Here is a 20,060-nt window from a genome sequence, read left to right as displayed (position 1 = left end):
AGCTGCGAACTCCGAGGGGCCAGCTCCTGCGTCCTGTGGGGTCTGTGAATGCACTTGCAGTTTTTCTCCTAGGAGGAGGTCCAGCCCTCTGCCCAGGACTTGTTTGCTGTCTCCTTCAGGTCAAGCTGCTCGGGGAGGCCCACCTGGACCACCCAGCCCTTCAAGGTGCTCCTCATGTGGACACAGCACCTGCTCTGCATCCCTGCCTAAAGCCAGAGCTGCGGAAGGGGACTGAGCTGCAAGGGGGACTGTGAGCGACTCGGTCCCAGTCTCTGCTCTCCCTGGCACCCAGTGAATAGTAACGGCTTAAAACTTAATTACTGAGCGGCCTGCTGCAAAGCATTAGGTGCCAGAGCCTAAGAGAGCATTCCCTACTCTGTGACTCCCACGCGGGTCCCCATTGTGTTCAACAGCCAATCTCCCACCTCGGGCATCCCCCAGGCACACCCCTCAAGATGGTGCCCTCGAGGGATTGGCACTGCTTAAGAATAATGAAGTAGGAACTTCCCTGGTGGTCCAGCAGTTAAGACTCTGAGCTTCTATTGCAGGGGGTTTGGGTTTGATCCCTGGTCTGGGAACTAAGATCCCACAAGCCAGGTGGTATGGGAAGATCAAGGGTATAGAGAGAAAACGAAAAAGACAGGAGAGATGTGTGATAAAGTAAAAAGCATTTAGTGTATGTCTTTAAGACTATGGGATGCTAAAATTTGACAAAATATTTCAAAAACTAATTTAACACTGCAATTTTCCCACAGTGAAACAGGACAGGGACTTCCCTGGTGGTCCACTGGTTAAGACTCTGAGCTTCCCCTGCAGGGGACGTGGGTTTGATCCCTGGTCTGAGAACTAAGATCTCACAAGCCGAGTGGTGTAGCCAAAAAAAAAAAAAAAAAAATGATCAAGGGTATAGAAAGAAAACAAAAGGAGAAAAATTTAGGAGAGATGTATGATACAGTAAAAAAAGAATTTACTGTATATCTTTAAGAATTTGGTATGCTAAAACTTCATAAAATATTTAAAAAACAAACAAAACAGCCACAGCCCCTCAGGCTCGGACAGGGCGAGTCAGGCATCATCACACGACTTGGGGAGGTGACAGAAAGACCAGAGTCAGGTAGAGAGCATCTCACTTTCCCCACAGTGACACAGGACAGGGTGGTCCAGGAGTTAGGAATCCAAGTTTCCAATGCAGGGGGCAAGGGTTCGAGCACTGGTCAGGGAACTAAGATCCTACAAGCCACGTGGTACAGTCAATAAATAAACAAAAATTAAAAAAAAAAAGTTTGGAATCTTACAGTCCCCATCCTTTGACCTCTGGGAAGAAGACGGGGCCTGGAGGTTGAAGCACTAATGGGATCGATTTCATCAACCATTCTGATGAAACCCCAAAAGGATGGCATTCAGAGAGCTTCCAGGGTGGGGAGCAGGTGCAGGGGGAGTGTGTGTGAGCTCAGACACGGTGAGGAATCCCTGCCCCTTCCCCACACCTTGCCTCATGCAGCAGTCCCCTCTGTCCCTTCTGGGAGTGAAATGTTTTGAGTTCTGCAGGAAACTGATCAAACCCAAGGAGGGGCATGCTGGAACATCTGATCTATAGTCAATGGGTCAGAAACACAGGTGACAGCCTGGACTTGGGGTTGGCATTGGAAGCGGGGACAAGGGGACAGTCTGGTGGGACTGAGCCCTTAACCTGTGGGATGTGATGCTACTTGCAGGGAGGGAGTGTCAGAACTGAGTTAAATTGCAGATTTCCCTGAAGGTCCAGTGGATAAGATTTCACGTTCCAATGCGGGGGGCAGGGGGTGGGTTCAATCCCTAGTCAGGGAGCTAAGATCCTACATGCCTCCCATCAAAAAACACAGAACATAAAACAGAAGCAATGCTGTAACAAATTCAATAAAGACTTAAAAAAAAAAAAAGAAAAAAAGAACTGAGTTAAACTGGAGGGCACCTGATAAGAGTCTACTAAGAACTGGAGAACTGCTTGTTGATGTGGGGAAAATAAACAAATACACCTGGAGAAGCCCTTGGAGCTTCCTGGGTGGACCTAGTGGGAAAGAACCTGCCTGCCAATGCAGGAGACATGGGAGACGCGAGTTTGGTCCCTCGGCTGGGAAGATCCTCTAGAGAAGGAAAGGGCAACCCACTCCAGTATTTGTGCCTGGAGAATCCCATGGACAGAGGAGCTTGGCAGGCTCCCGTCCATGGGGTCACAAAGAGCTGGACACTGGAGCAGCTTAGCAGCAGCAGAAGGTGACAGCCCCAGGCTACCAACCTGACCCTCATCAGCTCCCAGCTTGTTTTCCACGTGAAGACACAAGGCTGCTGCAAGGTCTACAGGCTTTACAGAGAGGGCCCTGCTGCGGCCAGGGCAGGTGGGGAAAGATGCTGTACACACAGTTATGGCTGCGCTCCCACAGGGGAAAGGACATGGCAGCGGCCCTTAGGGCATGGTGAGGCACCAGCCCAGGGCTGATGGAGCACCTCCTGGGAGCCAGAACCTATGCTGGGCGGGGAGAAGAGTGATGGACAGCAGGTCAGCGGCCCTGCCCTGGCAGAACTGATGTTGCAGCGGAGAGACAGACCATCAACAAAATACGAGGACTTCCCTGGTGGTCCAGGGGTTAAGAATCTGTTTGCCAATGTAGGGAACACGGGTTCGATCCCTGGTCCAGGAAGATTTCACATACCACGGGACAAGTAAGCCTGGGTGCTGCAACTACTGAGCCTGCGCTCTAGGGCCCGAGCGCCGCAACGACTGGAGCCTGCGCATTCCAGAGCCCGTGCTCAGCAGCAAGAGAAAGCCTGCAGACAGCACAGCCAAAAAATAACAAATAAAACAAATAAATAAACAAACCTTTTAAAACCACAACAAGAAAGAAACCGGGAGAACAGGATGCTGCCTGACAACATACGCTGCACAATAACCGAGGCAGCAGTGACTGGGGTGGGGCCTGGGGGCGAGGCTCACCCCGAGGAGGAGGGGGAGGAGGCAGGGTGCTCCAGGCAGGGTTGGCAGTGAGGAGGAAGGTCCAGAGGCGGAAACAATTGAGCTGGTCTGGAGGAAGAGGAGCAAGACTGGGGCACCAGGAGGAAGTGAGGTTTCAGAGGCCAGCCTGGTCCCAGGGGGCCACGAAGCCTCAAGAAGGAGGCCAAGAGCCAAGCCCTGACATCTCTCTGGCTCCGGTGAGCAGCAGCCAAGGTCAGAGCTGGGACGGAAGGTTCTGGAGGCCCTGATTGGGCACATTCCACACGAGAACAGTCCCCAGCACTCAGGGCTTACGAGGTCCAGGGGTGGTTCGCAAGGAGGAGCAGGGTTCACCTACGAGCCACTGAACTTCCTGGTGGCTGCGGTCTGAGGTAATTTTTAAACTAAGCCCATTAAAATAATGGCTCACTGAGACCGGTGTGGACCAGGAGAAGTAGGGCACCTCTGTGCGCTGCAAGAGTCAGAGAATTCGTTTTTCGTTTTATTTTTGGCCATGCTGTGTGGCATGTGGAACCTCAGTTTCCAGACTAGGGACCGAACCTGTGCCCCCTGCAGTGGAAGCAAGGAGTCTTCATTTGATCTTAGCCAAAAGGCCCAGAAGCAATGGAAACATGGAGTCTTAACCACTGGATCACCAGGGGAGTCCCAGGAGTCAGAGGATTAGAACCTTAAAGTACCAGGAACTTTAGACCCCATAAGAGGCGATGGCCACCCCAGTCTCATGGGGTGCCAGGGCCCCGAGGCAGTCACCACTACCACCCCCATTTTACCTTCTCACCTCAGGTAAGAAGGCTGAGACAGAGAGGGAAGCTGCTCGACGGAGGGCCCAGACAGCAAGAGGTGGCAGCCTGGTTCTGAAGTCCTGTCTCTGAGGGCCAGCTGAACAAAACTTCCATCTCGGGGAGCCTTGCAGCCCTGCGTGGCCGCCAGGAATCTCTAAAAGCCCCAGCCACAACCACGTCCTGCACTGCACTCAGCCTGCTCCCTAGGGGTAAGGTGTCTCCCCCAGTCCAGGGACCTGTGCTCCCCACCTCGAGGTCACTCTAGACTCTGCCCTTGCCCCCACAGTACCACCCTGGCCCGGGCCCCAACACCTCTCCCTTGGCACCAGGCTCACCGCCCCCCACCCCCAGCCTCCCCACCCACCCTCCTGCCTCTGCCCGGCCCTCCTCCACAAGTCAGCCAGTGGGCTAAGCCAGTCTCTCCATGCCCGGAACACCACTCAGGTTCCCAGTGTCTGGGTCCCTCATCACACCTGCCTCCCGGCCCCTCCCCAGCCTCATCTCACAGCTTCACAGCACAGCTGCTGCCCCGGCTGGAAAGTTTTCCCCAAGCCCTGGCTCAAAGCAGAGCCAGTGCCTGATACTGTGGTTGCTGTTTAGTCGCTCAGTCGTGTCCGACTCTTTGTGACCCCCCCGGACTGCAGCCCACAGGCTCCTGTCCACAGGATTTCTCAGGCAAGAATACTGGAGTGGGTTGCCGTCTCCTTCTCCAGGGGATCTTCCCAACCCAGGGATGGAACTCGTGTCTCCTGCGTTGACAAATGGATTCTGAGCCACCAAGGAAGCCCAACGCCTGATGTACCCTCCCACAATCCCCTGCGCTCTCCCCTCAGCCTGGCCACAGCAACGCCATGTCTGTCGTACCCAACAGGCTGAGCTCAGGGTCGGCCGGGCCCCTCGGAGAGCTCACACTGCCTCCCTGGCATCCGGCCGAGGCCGAGCTCACGTCTGCATTAAGGGACTTTGAATGCCACGGTCAGATGGGGGTGGCGGTGGAATATGCAAGCTGGGACACAGAAAGGAGCATGCCCATGTGGGACACCCCGGGCCTCTCTCCCCGAGTCCAACAGGATTCACCAGTGTCTTCATCGCCATGGCTCCCATCCCATCCCTTCCTGGGACCCCTGCCCCAGAGCTGGTGGTCCCTGTGGCCTCTTCTCCACCTGTGGCCACAGGATCTGGTCAAACCACCCCTAAGAATGAGTTCACGACTGGGCTTTTAGGACGGCCTCCCTGCGTATCCTCAGGCAAGTGGCCTCAGCTCGCTCCTCTGTGAGGTGGGACGACAGGAATGGTGATTTCAACATCATTCCGGGTCAGGCTGTGAGCAGATGTGTGCTCTCCCGGGACTGTCACTTGTCACATGCTTCTCGTTCCTCCCCGCCACTAGAAGGAATTTTCAGTTCCTCCAGCAGGCCACAATGGGCATCGTTGCCTTAGGGTCTTCACAAGCAACCCCTCTCTGCTGTGAAGGAGAGTTCCCATTCCCCAACACACCCCCAAGCACCTGTCAGCCTCAGCTCACACATCACTTCCTCAGAGAAGTCGTGCGAGACTCCCTTCACCACCACCACACGCACTTCCATCAGGGGAGGGCCACGCCTATGTGTCTCCCTCTTGGTCCCCACCCAAGGGTCCCCCGCATTGACCGCCAGCACTAACAGGCATCAAGAGGGAAGGTGACAGGGTGGCTCAGTGGTGACGGACTCGCCTGCCAATGCAGGGGTCACAGGTTCGATCCCTGGTCCAGGAAGATCTCACATGCTGCGGGGCAGGCTAAGCCCATGTACCACAACTATTGAGCCTGTGCTCCAGAAACTGCAGATCACAACTACCGAAGCCTGAACGAGGCAACTACTGAAGCCCGCATTCCCTAGAGCTCGTGCTACACAAGAGAGGCCACAATGAGAAGCCGGGCACCCCAACTAGAGAGCAGCCCCTGCTTGCTGCAACTAGAGAAAAGCTCTCGCAGCAATGAAGACTCAGCACAGCCAAAAACAAATAACTAATTTAATTACATTAAAGAACAGGAAAGGCGACAGGTGGTGGCAGCAGCCCTGGTCCTACTCACCACTGTGCCCCAGCCTGGGACCAGCTTGTGGCAGGAGCCCAGTGCTCCCTGGACCACTGTTGGGTGACAGTCACTGGTGAGGTGATGGGGGAGCCCTGCTGCCATGACGAAGCCTGCGACCTTCCAGTGCAGAAAGCCAGCCAACCTGCTCTCCCAACAAGCTGTGCTGAAGCCATTGGGATGGCACCACACAGCAAGGGCCTGCAGCGTGCCTGGCACTGCTCTACGGGCTGTACATGTATTGAATAACATGGTCTTCACAGCAACTGACAAACGCAGTACTATTATTATCTTCACTGTCCAGACAGGAAGCACAGCTGTGAGCGGCACTCCCTCCCCAGGGGCCAGACAGCCAGTAAGCTACAGCTCCAGGGTTTGAACCTGGGCAGTATTAGCTCTCAGTCCCCACAAACCAGGGGGCAGAGGGTTTTCCCAGTGTAGGCAGAGCATCAGCAAAAGCATCAGCATGACCTGGAAACTCATTGAAAATGCAGATTCTCACCACCCTCGGCCACCAACCCAGTGAATGTGCAACAGAAAACCAATGTACCAAGCCCTATGTGACTCGGATCCCACTGGCATCTCACAATCCAGGCTCTGCCACTGGCCTTCCTGGCACAGCTGACTGGACACTTGAACCCAGAAGAGGCAGCCGATTGGCTTGCCACTGGACCAATCTGTTGCCGTCTCTCACTAGTGTCACACCCTCCTGCAATCCTGTGGATTGGGTGAATGAAGATGAGAGGGCGGGACTGTGGTCAGCTGAGCTGTGGAGTCTGAGGTCTGACCCTGCCTGGGTGCCCATCCCAGGTCTGGCGCCCACCAGAAAGGCAGGTGGTTAAACCTCAGTTTCCCCATCTGTAAAATGGGGATATGTCAGCGGCCTCCCCAGAGTGGGGGTGTTTAACACAGCCTGGGGTGACACCGGCACCCCAAGTGCTGAACCAGCTGTGGCTGACATTCCAGGTCAGTAGGGAAGACTCCTGGGGGCTCTGGAGAGAAGAGAGGTCCCACCTCCAATGGCCCTTTTCACCCCTTCCAGCCTCTGACCTGAGATGCTTTTACAAGGAAGCTAGGTGGGTTTCATCCTGGGAGACATGCCCATGTCATATCAGACTTGTGTAGGAAGAACAGAGGCCACAGAGGGGGGGATAGGAAAAGTCTACATGTGGGCCATTCTACATGCAACAGGTCAGGTCTCTCCCTAAAGTCAGTGCTGTAATGCAGAAAGAAGTAATGGAAAAACAAGATTAAAAACAAGAAGAAGTGGTGAGAATGCTGCTCTCATGAAAAGAGTAGACATGACAATGAAAGGCAGCATGGTATTGATCCCAGCAGTTGTGGAACCAGCCAGGGAAGATATCTGGAGTACAACTGACAACCCGAGTATGGACTGGGGTAAGGGAACATGCAGAAATGATGACTTTTCTTGGGTGTGGTTCTGTGAGTGCAAGAGGGTGTCCTTATTGCAAAGGGAGTGCACCAAAGCCTTTCGGGCTGACGTGTCAGTGTCTGCTATTGATTTTGAAAGTGTCCAGCAAGAACGTATCATCTACGAGAGAGCAAAAAATGTGGCACCCGGCAGCCTACTCACAGCTGATACTTGGGGCAGGTGGAGGCATTGAATGAACCATGCTTCAACTTCCTTGCCCACCGGGAAAAAGGGAATGTAGACCCAAATGGCCACCCAGGACCCGAGACGCCTCGGAAGCCCCCGGGCTCCCACTGGGCACAGCCGCCACGCTTGTTTCCTGTGTGGGCTGCCAGCCGCCCCAGCGTACCTGTTTTTGAGAAGATGAGCTGCAGGATGAGAGGCCGCCGAGTGACGATTCCTGAACCTCGGGGAAGGAAGTCCCTGTGGGAGGGGAAATGGACAGAAATTACTCACGAGGCCGGCTAGCAGGAGGCAGGAAGTGTGACCACATGTGGTGGAGCAATCCCCTCTTGCAATCTGGGTGAGTTCAGCAAAGACATCCACCCTAGCAGGGCACCAGGGAATGCTCTGGCCCTGGAGGGTCCTGAGGCCACGGAGGGACAGGGGAGGGACTGGATTGAAGGCTGGTGACAAAGGGAACCCTTTCCCTTTGGCTGGCTATGTGCCAGCCCCAGCACGCTCAGAGGCCCCTTGTCCTGACAAATGCCTGGACCATCTCCCCCAGACTCAAAAGAGATCAGTATATATTCTGCAGTTTTTTTATTTATAATTGAAGGATAATTACAATATTGTGTTGGTTTCTGCCATATATCAACAGAGATCAGTACATTTCTGACCTACATGTTTTAAAGTAATATAATCCCATACATACGATATAAAGACTAAAATAAAAGGAAAGTTATTTAATGACAAAATACGCTGTTTCGGGACTTCCCTGGTGATCCAGGGGTTAAGACCTTGCATTCCAACACAGGAGGTGCGAGTTTGATCCCTGGTCGGTAAGCTAAAATCTCCACCTTCCTCACAGCTAAGCTCTCCACCTGCCTCACAGCTAAGATCTCCACCTGCCTCACAGCCAAAAAACCGAAACATAAAACAGAATATTGTCTTTGTTGTACACCTGAAACTAAATCGACACTGCAAATCAGCTACACTCCAACAAAAAACTTTTTAAAACACCAGAATGTTTTAACAAATTAAAAAAAAAAAAACAGACTTAAAAAGAATTACAATGTATTTCATGTCCCCAAAAGACAAATTGAAAGAGGTGGGAAGTGGATCACTGGTTGTCTTGGGGATGACAAACAGAGTGGTGAGCTTTCTGGGGGATGGAAATGTTCTAAAACTGGACTGTGGTACTGTTTACTAATACTGTAAGTTTCTTTAAAAATCACTGCATTTGAAATGGGTGAATCTCCTATCATGTAAATGATCCCTCAATAAGTAATTTATTTAGAAAAAAATATGCTATGGATTTACTATGGAAAAATTCAGGCATTACCTGCACTGACTTACACCTGGTTTCACATAGGGTGGGAAAACTGGAAACCACCCTGGACCATTCAGAAAGGCAACTGAGACTTCCCTGGTGGCCCAGTGTCTAAGACTCCATGCTCCTAGTGCAAGGGGCCTGGGTTTGATCCCTGGGCAGGGAACTAGATCCCACATGCTGCAAGCGAGACAGTGCACACCACAACTAAAGAGCCTGCGTGTTACAACTAAGACCCAGCATAGCCAAATAAACATATATATGTATTTTTTAAATAAAGGCAATGGAAAGAGCAGGGGATCCAGGTGGGCAAAGGAGCAGAAGCAATATTTTCAGAGGTCACTAGGGCATGCAAAGGATTCTATTTCATGTAAAATTGAGAAAGGCTCTAGGCTCAGGGAATTTTAAACAAGTTTGCACCCAGGTAAACATTTTGGATCTGAAATTTGTGCAAAACACTAAGCAAACATCCTTGGTGCCATCTGGCTCCCCAGTACTGTGACAGACAGTGTCTCAGAAGCACCCCAGCACCTCTGTCTGACTGGGAACACCGACAGAGCCCCAGAGGAGGGCGTTGGTTCTCAGCACAGGCTGAGAAGCTGTTCACCCAGTGGGAGGAATAAGGGAGGAAGCGTTTCCTTGCCACACGCCATGCACTGTGAGGTCTGAGCCCCATCGGACTGTGGGTGGTCCCACCACACTCTGGCTGGACACAGGAGCTGCAGTGACCACACGGCAGGTGGGCCTTCGAGATGAGGGACCCTGCAAAGGCAGGCTGGCTCTGGAGGTCCTACGGGAGTACTACTGGCAAGCAGCAGAGTAGGAAGCTGGAGTAGGATGAATGGACAGGCCGAGAGGGGTGCGTGAGGTGACGCTGGAGGTCACAATGAGAGGTCATCATTCTTCTTTTTTTTTTTTTTAAGAGGTCATCATTCTTAAAGCAAAGCTACCTGATGGGGTTTAGGGACAGTCAGAGTTTTTTGTTGTTTTTTTTTTTTGGCCACAGCACATAGCACGCAGGATCTTAGTTCCCCAACTAGGAATTGAACCCCGCAACCCCTGCAGTGGGAGCTCGGAGTCTTAACCACTGGGCTGCCAGGGAATTCCCTATCTCATTTGCTTTTAAAGGTGTGTGACTTTAAAAGACCCCTCTGGCCACTTCTATAAAGAAAGAATTGATGCTTCCGAACTGTGGAGCTGGAGAAGACTCTTGAGAGTCCCTTGTACAGCAAGGAGGGCAAACCAGTCCATCCTAAAGGAAATCAATCCTGAATATTCATTAGAAGGACTGATGCTGAAACTGAAGCTCCAGTACTTTGGCCACCTGATGCAAAGAGCTGACTCACTGGAAAAGACCCTGCTGCTGCTAAGTCGCTTCAGTCGTGTCCGACTCTGTGCAACCCCATAGACGGCAGCCCACTAGGCTCCTCTGTCCCTGGGATTCTTGCACGCTACCCACGGAGCCCCGCTCCAGAGGACAAAGAATCTGTGGGCCACCCCTGCCCTGCTCAGAGCACGTCACGCCCGCTTCATGCAGTGTATGTAACTGTCTGAATGTGACTCCCATCCTCCCATTTGGCAGATAAGGAGAATGAGGATCAGTGAGGATTTGCAACCTGGCCAAGGTCACCAGCTTGTTCACTCAAGTATTACTCACACCAACCCAACAGTGGAGGTGCTAGGGACAAAGAAGACACATCAGGGGGTAGGACGGCTTTGGTCAGTGAGCAAACGAGTCAGGAGCAACGTGTGAAGGAGTCCCCAAGTCCCACGCGAGGGCTCGCCCACGCTGCTGTGTGTGACTGCAGCTGGCTCCTGTTCCTCGCTGACTGGTGCGCCACTGCACGGATGGACTGGTGCGTTCATCCACTAAGTGATGCAGATTTGTCGTTGTCGTTATAGTCACTCAACTGTGTCCGACTCTTGGCGACCCCATGGACTGTAGCCTGTCAGGCTCCTCCGTCCATGCAATTCTCCAGACAAGAATACTGGACTGGAATGCCATTTCCTTCTCCAGGGGATCTTCCCCATCCAGGGATCGGACCCATTGTCTCCTGCTTGGCAGGCGGATTCTTTACCACTGAGCCACCTGGGAAGCCCCTGCAGGAGTGGACCACAGTCTGATCATCCACTCACTAGCTGATGTGGCTTTTGGGGGTCTTCTTCCAGCTCGGGGCCATTACAAATAAAGCCACTCTGAATGTTCTCACCTGTGCCTTTTGTTGACAAATGCCTCATTTCTCTTGCTGAGTCATAGGGCAGACCTGACCTTGAACAGGCAAAATGAGTCTCCGCTGATAGAAATCAGAGCAGTTGGTTCCCCCTCTCCCCTGGTAGCGGGGGAGGGGTGGGGAACTGACTAGAAGGGGCAGGAGGAGACTTTTGGAGATGATGATAACGCCCTCTTATCTTGATCTGACCAGTGCATGCATTTATTTCAAAAAAGAAAACAATGAAGGTGTACATCTACAATTGGGACAATGTACCACATCTGAGTTCAGTCTCAGGAAGGTCATGAATACAAGGAGGTCCAGGAAGATGCGCTCCCGAAGATTCAGACACTCAAGCACAGAGAAAGCACTCCATTAAAATCTGTCCACGGACATATTATTATCTTTTTAGTTTCCCAGGAGGGAATAGCTCAGTTCTAAAGAACTTTAAAGGGCTTCCCTGGTGGCTCAGTGGTAAAGAATATGCCTGCAACGCAGGACAGGTGGGTTCGATCCCGGGGTTGGGAAGATCTCCTGGCGGAGGAAATGGCAACCCACTCCAGTATTCTTGCCTGGGAAATCCCACGGACAGAGGAGCCTGGAGGGCAATGGTTCATGGGACCTCAGAGTTGGACTCAACTTAGCAAATAAACAACAGCCAGAAAGAACTTTAAAGCCCATGGAAGAGGCTAATTAAACAAATGATGACCCATTCATGTCACTTTGCAGTTACACACACATCCACAAATACATACTCCAAGAATAACAACAAAAAAGAGCTTTTTATCTCCTGACATGGAACTTCCTTCTGGGTGTATCAAGTAAGGAAAACAAAAGGTGCGGAAGAGAGCCTGTGTTTTCTAAGTAAATAAAAAGCCTTAAACCAGAGCCCAGGTTGGCCAAGGGCCTGTTGGGAGGGAGAGTCGTGGCAGGTTCTGAAACATCTTTGAATTCTGCATCATCCACATGGACTACTGACTCCAAAAAATTATTTTACAGTAGCTCACATTTGTCGAGGGCTCCTCTGGCCTACTTAACCATGACAATGTCCGACGAGGTGGGTCTGTGAACTCATTTTATGGAAGTCACTAGGCCCGGAGGCTGGGCACTGGGGTCACTCGGCACCCAGGAGTGTGGACTGAAGCCCATGGCGTCTGAGCCTCTGACCGCCGGGCCCCCAGCCACTGGGCCTGCACGTCTGCTGTGGAAGCTGCAGGCATCTCCCCGGCCATGACTAGGCTTTCGATCCTGCTGTTGGCACATGCTGTCCTGTGACCACTCTGGGTGCGTCCACGGGCCCGGGCACCGTGAGCACAATGATGACACCACAGACTGTGGACAATGAGCGCCTCAGAGGAACATGAGGGCCAGTGTGATGGGTGCTCCGGGCCCTAGCCGGGCAAAGATGCCTTTCTGGGGCTGGGACTTGGTGGGCAAGTGGGAGGGATGAGTAGAGGCCAGGAGGAGGCAGAGGCTGAAGGGGAGAAGGCTGAGGGACGAGGCTGGGTGGGCAGGGGGGGGCCTCACACATCAGGCTGGGAGTTTCAGGAGCCCTGGGATCCATCTGATTGTGCATCTAGAAGCCTCAGACAGCACCAGGCACCCTTGGTCTCAACAGTCCCTGAAAAGCAGTCCCCAGAGAGGATGGATACATGGATATGTATGGCTGAGTCCCCTCGCTGTTCACGTGAAACTATCACAACAATGTTCGTTAGTCAGCTATACCCCAATTCAAAACAAAAACTTCATAAAAGGGACTTTCCCGTGGTCCAATGGCTAAGACTCTGAGCTCACATTGCAGGGGGCCTGGGTCTGATCCCTTGTCAGGGAACTAGATCCCACATGCCATGCAACCGAAGTGCTGCAACTAAGACCTGGCAGCAGCCAAAAAAAAAAGCAGTCCCCGCCCCCCACAATCTCCGAGGGGCTCAGTGACAGGCCTAAGGTTCAGCTGTGCCCTAAGGCCCACCCACAGGGTTTCCTGACACCCAGCAGCAGCGACATTCTTGGGGCCTTCCCGGTCTGGGTGGTGGAAGGAAGCCACACACACCCCCACCCCCTCAGGCCCCTCTGCCGCTTCACAGACTATCCACTTCTCAACAAGAGACTTTCAAGTCTGTCTCCGGCTTCCTCCTCCCAGGCCCCACCCACATTCCGCTGGTCACACCAAGTCCCTCCCCCCGATTCAAAGTGTTCCTGCCCCTCCTCCTCTTCTCTTGCCGCAAGGGCCACTGTGCCCCCAGGCTGCCCTTCGTACTGTGTGACCTTGGGCGGGCTTCCCAGCCTCTCTGATTTGGGTTTCCTAGTTAGTAATGGGGAAAGAATGTCCTGCCAATCCAGGAGACGTAAGAGATGCAGGTTCCTTCCCTGGGTCAGGAAGATTCCCTGGAGAAGGAAATGACAACCTGCTCCAGTATTCTTCCCTGGAAAATCCCATGAACAGAGGAGCCTGGTGGGCTATAGTCCGTGGGGTCGCAAAAGAGTTGGACACGACTCAGTGGCTGGGCATGCATGCACAATGGGAAAATTCCACTTATCTCAGAGGGCAGCTGGGTACCAGACAAACAGGCTCCTCCTCCGCCCATGACTCCGAAGCTCTGGCTCAAATGTTACCTCCCTGGGGAGATTTCTCCCATTCTTGTTCACAGGTCCAAGCCCCCCCCCCCCCGCCCCCCAATCTTCTTCCAAAGCACTAACACTCTACATGCCACTTATCTGCTTCCTGTCTGCTTCCCCATGTCAGCTCCCCAGAACATGATCTGGAGTTTATTCTGGTACACAGAAGGTGCTCAGTAAGTGTTGTTCAGTTGCTCAGCCATGTCCTACTCTTTGGCGACCCCATGGACAGTAACCCACCAGGCTCCTCTGTCCATGGGATCCTCCAAGTAAGAATACTGGAGTGGGTTGCCATTTCCTTCTCCAGGGGAGTCTTCCTGCTTTAGGGATCAAACCTGCATCACCTGCATTGCAGGTGGATTCTTTACCACTGAGCCACCGGGAAGCCCTCCAATAAATGTTAACTCTGATAGTTTCAGCACCATCCCTGTCCTCTAATCCACTGGGTCCAGCCCTGGCCCCAGGCGTCTGACCCCTACTCCTCCCAGGTTAATAGGTGGTTATCCTCCTAAAACAGAGGCCTGGGCCTCCAAGCCTTCCTCCTGCAGAGGTCACATGACTGATCCCAGGTTTGACAGGGTCCCTCACCTGCCCATCCCCCCAGGACCGCCCCCTTTTAGCTGAGCCCCTCTCCCCTCAGCCACTGGATTCTCCCCTGTGCTTCTGGCCTCCAAGCCTTTGCAAAAGCTGTTCCCTCTGCCAGGAAACCCTTCCGCTCAGGCTCTGCAGGTACAGCGGATTGCACCTCTCCCTCCCAAATGCACACCCTCCCCTTCCCACTCCCACCAACAGGGCCTCCAGCGAAGGGCCAGGACTGTGTTGGGACAAGACTTAACCTAGACTGGCCACCACTGGATCCACAGCACCCAGAACAGCGCCTGTCACACAGCTGTCGTCGTTCAGTCACTCAGTCGTGTCCGACTCTTCCCAACCCCATGGACTGTAGCCCCGCCAGGCTCCTCTGTCAATGGGATTCTCCAGGCAAGAATACTGGAATGGGTTGCCACTTCCTTCTCCAGGGGATCTTCCCAAGGCAGGAATCAAACCAGCATCTCCTGTTTGACAGGTGGATTCTTTACCACGGAGCCACCTGGGAAGCTCTGTCATAAAGCAGGTGCTCATTCAATGCTGAATGACCTCTGGAGCCAAACAACCTGGGTTCGACGCCCAGATCCGCTCCCACCCTGGGCAAGTCTCTGTCCTCTCTGGGCACTGGTCCTGCTGTCTATGGGATGGAAGGACACCACCCATCATCAGGATGCATGACCTGGCACGAGTCACGACACCCTCTTGGAGGCTCTGAATGGGGCCACCTCTCCCCAGAAGGTGCTGCGGGCTCTTGGAAAGGCAGTGGGGGCAGAGAGGGAAAGGCACAGCAGCAGGAGGGACCGTGGGCCACTCAGAAGCCCAGGTTGTTTATTTACCTCTGAAGGGAACACAAGGCCTCTCCGGCAGCCCTTTGACTTCCACCCCTCTCCCCACCCCCAGGAGGGTGGAGCAACAGAAACCAAGAAGACCCCGAGAGAGGGAAAACAGAGAAGTTAGCAGCGGATGAACCAGCCCGAATCCAGGGCCTGTGAGGGCCCAGTCAAGGGCCCAGACTGGGATCCATCCCTCCCTCATAATCAAATCCTCACCAGGCTGGATTTCCCTGCTGGTCCAGGTGTTAAGACTCCACGCTTCCACTGCAGGGGGCGTGGGTCTGATCCCTGGTCTAAGAAGTTCTGCATGCTGCAAGGTACAGCCAAAAAAAAAAAATCCTCATGGGGTCACCCTAAGCCTCAGTGTGCCTGGGAAACATCAGCCCAATGCCAGACACAGGAAGAGTTCCTGGCTAGGAGCCCCACGTGCCAGAGTAATACCGACCCCCTCTCTCAGGCTCTCACACAGAGAACCCTGGGCTGCCCGCCCAGCCCGGCTCTAATCCATTCTGAGTAACATCTCGGTAAACCCTCTGGGCTTTCCTGGTGGCTCAGACAGGAAGAATCTGCCTGCAATGCAGGAAACATGGGTTTAATCCCTGGGTCAGGAAGATTCCCTGGAGGAGGAAATGGCAACCCACTCCAGTATTCTTGCCTGGGAAATGCCATGGACAGAAGAGCCTGGAGGGTTACAGTCCATGGGGTGCAGAGAGTCAGACACAACTGAGCGACTAAACAACAACAAACCCTCTAGCAATGCCAAAGGAATGATGTCAGGGCCGATGCTCCCATTTCACAGGTAGGTAGACTAAGGCTCTGTTTCAGGACCTGCCCAGGCCACTCAGCAAGGAAGCAGCAGAATCAGGAGGGGAGCCTGGGTGGGACACCAATGAAGCAGAGCCCCTAGTTGCCCCCGTCACCCACCCAGTGGCCTCTCTGTGGTATTACTAGAACAGAGGTCATCACAATTCAGTCTCCAAGGCTACAGCATCCAGTCTGCGCACACCCCGCTGGTCCAGCCCTGCTCCCTGCCTCGTCCATGTCCCCTCTGGATACCAGCCAACAGTAACCATCGGTCACCGGCCTGCCCTCAGTGGCCCAAGGCAGGTGCCACTGTGTGTTCTGGTCAACCCACGGGGCAGGCAGTGTGGTTACACCCCTGACTCAGACCACAGGACCCCTCCTGCCTCTTGTCTTCCACCCCGCCCAGGGGCAAGTCCTGTTGGCTCCACCTCCGAATGGAGCCTGAATGGGCCCCCTTCCCTCCATATCCGAGGCCTTCTGCCTGGCCCACCAGTGGCTGCCCCTCACCTGCCCACCCTCACCCCTACACTCTGTTCTTCCCAGAGCATCCACAGGCCACCCGGGGACACCAAGTCAGGCATGACCTCCCTCTGTTCAGAGCCCTCCCAGGACTCCTACCTAACTCAGGTTAGAAGTCCAGGTCCTGGGGACTTCCCTAATGGTCCAGTGGTTAAGACTCCGTGCTTCCACTGCAGGGAGCATGGGTTTCATCCCTGGTTGGGGAATGAAGACCCCGCATGCCGCAGACCATAGCCAAGGGGGGAGAAAAGTCCAAGTCCTTCTTACAGCCCATGTGACCTTCCCGGCGTCATCTTCCCGTCACCTTGCTGCCCTCACCTCCTCCTGTCATCCCCTCGCTCACTTAGTTCCTGCCACACTGGCCTCCTCCATGTTCACAGTGTGCCTCAGGGCCTTTGCACTGGCCGCTCCGTGGACCTGGAATCCTCCCTGCAGCCTTCACACAGTCAGCTGGCAACTCCTGGCCTCTCTCCTCCCTGCTCCACCACCGATATGAAGCAGCTCCCCATCCATTACCCACCATCCTGCTCAATTCTTATTTCTATTCATAACTGCCTCCTTCCAGCTTGTTGATTTGCTCACATGGTTGTGGTCTGTCCTTTCCCACCCACTGCCCTTCAGAAGAGTGGCAGCTTCGTGGGGCAAAGGTCCTCCATCTGGCTCATTCCCTCGTCTCTCCCCAGTTCCCAGGCACAGAGCCCAGCAGGAGGCAGGGGACTGATGTTTGCAGCATGCCATCGTACAGGTAAGGAGGCTGAGGCGCGGATGGCAATGGGACGATGGACAGGTCGTGGGCACCCTCCCTGGCTTTCACAATCCCACTCCCAGGTGCCACCCTTCACAACATTCCCAGCAGGTGCCTCCCTGTTCAGGAATCCTGCAGGTTCCAGGGCCGGCCCCACCCCTGGCACTCAGCCATCGGGTCACCTGCTCTGTGCCCTCATGGCCAGGCCAGGAGCAAAGGCAGGAAGTGGCCCACGGGACCGAGCAGCCCTGGCTCTGGGTTACTCAGATCCTGGTTAGCATCTAGATGGGGCCACTTCTACTCCAGACAACCTGTGCAGGTCAGATCACACCTGTGTACCTCAGTTTCTTCATCTGTCAAGTGCGATAAGGTAGATGGAAAGGTCTGCAAGAGTTCCCACTAGGAAATCAATCCTGAACATTCACTGGAAGGACTGATGCTGAAGCTGAAGCTCCAATACTTGGCCACCTGATTCGAAGAGCCTACTCATTGGAAAAGACCCTGATGCTGGGAAAGACTAAAGGCAGAGGAGAAGTGGGGCAACAAAGACAAGATAGTTGGATGGCATCACCAACTCAATGAACATGAGTTTGAGCAAGCTCCAGGAGATAGGGAAGGACAGGGAAGCCTGGTGTGCTGCAATCCACAGGGTCTCAAAGAGTAGGACACAACTTAGCAACTCAATCAAAAACAAAAAAGAAAAACTCAACACAGTATGAGTCAGATCACATCCACCTTTGCTCAAAGCACCCCGCCTCCCCACCCTGAGCAATCATCCCATCACTTCTCTGCCCTCATCCCCACCTTCCCCTCGCTCACTCCTTCTGGCCACACTGGTGATAAAGGTAGAGCAAGCAGACCAAAGCAATTCCTGCCTCAGGACCTTTGCACATGCCCATTCTCCACCTGGAATGACTTCCAACTCCCCCTCCACAGTTTTTCCACAATCCTGGCTTCCTCTGGTCACTCAGGACTCAACTCAGATGTCACCTCCCTAAGAGGCCTGACTGTCCTCTTCTGACGGCCCCTGTCCTGGCCCTTGGGTTTCCCTGAGCAGGTTTGCAAGAACAGCTACTCCCTGCAGCAGTGCTTTCTGGAGTGAAGCCCATCAACCACCTAGAGGTCCATCAGCAGGGAATTGGCTAAATCAGCCTTGGAACTGTCCCAAGGAGCAATCCAGGCCACATCACTAAAAGCAAAGTGCGATGGGCAGAACAGTTTGTGTGCTCCAATTTTTCCTTTCTGCCTGTGTATGGACAGTAAGCTTGAAGGTGACACCCTGAGCCCTTAATGGAGATCGCTGATGGCGTGAGAATGGAAAACTATCTATTTTATAATCTCCGATGCCATCTGGATTTTGGTGTTTTATAACTTTTTCTTTTTGGCTGTGCTATGAGGCATACACATGAGGATCTTAGTTCCCCAACCAAGGATTGAGCCTGTGCCACCTGAATTGGCAGCATGGAGTCTTAACCACTGAATCACCAGGAAATCCCATTTTATAATTTTTTGAATTGTGCTGGTGCTGGAGAAGACTCTTGAGAGTCCCTTGAACTGCAGGGAGATCCAATCAGTCAATCCTAAAGGAAATCAGTCCTGAATATTCATTGGAAGGACTGACGCTAAAGCTCCAATACTTTGGCCATCTGATGCGAAGAGCCGACTCACTGGAAAAGATCCTGATGCTGGGAAATACTGAAGGCAGGAGGAGAAGAGGGCAACCAAAGATGAGATGGTTGGATGGCATCTCCGGGAGATAGTGAAGGACAGGGGAGCCTGGCGTGCTGTGGTCCATGCGGTTGCAAAGAGCAGGACACAACTTAGTGACTGAACAACAAACAACAACATTATAACAAGCAAATACGAATTTGTAAGTTCTTTTTTGGCCACACCATGAGGCCTGCGGAATCTTAGTTCCCCAACCATGCACTGAACCTGGGCCACAGCAGTAAACAGGCCAAGTCCTAACCACTGGATGGCCAGAGAATTCTAATTTGTAACTTTTCAGTTGTAGTGAGGCTCCAAAGCCACCGGTCAGCCAAGCCGCATTTTTAAGGGTGATGAGGAAACCACCGGGAACTGGAAAACCGAGCTCTCAACTCCACCTCCTGGGGCCCTCTGACACCTCCTGGCTGCTCTACACTGCAGCAGGGGCCTGACCTGTGTGACCTTGGCAGCAAGGTCACCACTTCCTAGGCCTTGTGTCATCTCTAAAATGGGATGTGGTGGGGGTGGGAGGAGACAGCGCAGGTGCCACGGAGATATTGGGTACTCGCTGCGAAACTGCAGCCCCTGGGCGGCGGTCAGCCACACGGGATTTCTAGCTCTGCAGTGGTCTACCACCCAGAGGGGCCCAACTGACCCCAGGGGCAGGGTGTTGGTAAATACATGGAATGGAAGGCAAGGCAGCGCCCCACGCCACTCCTGGCATTCCAGAACCATCCTCCTTGCAGGCTTCCTTCAAGCAAGAAGCTGGGGCTTCCCCAGTGGCTCAGTGGTGGAGAATCTGCCACCCGATGCAGGGGACACGGGTTCGATCCCTGGTCCAAGAAGACCCCACACGCTGCAGAGCAACTTAGCCCATGTGCCACAACCACTGAGCCCTAGAGCCTGTGCTCTGCAATAGCAGAAGCCATGAGAAGCCTGCACACCACAACCAGAAAGTAACCCCCCGCTGACCACAACTAGAGAAGCCCATGCAGCATCGAAGACCCAGCATAAAGAAATAAAATTTATTTTATAAATAAATAAATATTAAAGCCAATTAATATAGCCAAATAAATTAATTATAGCCAAATAAATAAATAAAATTATTTAACAACAAAATAAAAGAGCAAGAGGGCAGATGACTGGCCTCTGGGGATGAGTACGTCTCCTCATCTCCCAGCGTGACGGGGTGCCACACGGAGGAACCGGCCCGGGCAGAGCAGGGCGCAGTATCACACGAACAGGAAGGCCTTCCCGCCTTTCCCCAGGTGG

The 20,060-nt window shown here is 53.4% G+C and overlaps 1 protein-coding gene across 9 annotated transcripts in view; it reads right to left on the bottom strand.

The window, feature by feature from the left end:
• The window catches only part of DNM2 (dynamin 2), an 86,588-nt gene that overhangs the window by 48,613 nt on the left and 17,915 nt on the right, over window positions 1-20,060 (bottom strand). For 8 of the 9 annotated variants that reach the window (XM_020902402.2, XM_020902401.2, XM_020902395.2 and 5 more), the window contains exon 2: window positions 7,624-7,697. The exons of the other annotated variant lie outside the window; for it this stretch is intronic. In XM_020902402.2, coding sequence (XP_020758061.1) covers window positions 7,624-7,697 — 74 coding nt within the window. The remainder of the gene's footprint in view (window positions 1-7,623; window positions 7,698-20,060) is intronic. 9 annotated transcript variants of the gene reach the window in all.

This window comes from Odocoileus virginianus, chromosome 3 (assembly GCF_023699985.2).
Source record: "Odocoileus virginianus isolate 20LAN1187 ecotype Illinois chromosome 3, Ovbor_1.2, whole genome shotgun sequence".
Taxonomy (NCBI): Eukaryota; Metazoa; Chordata; class Mammalia; order Artiodactyla; family Cervidae; genus Odocoileus; species Odocoileus virginianus.
Note: the sequence above shows the minus strand (reverse complement) of the source record. Positions and strands in the feature narration are given on the sequence as shown.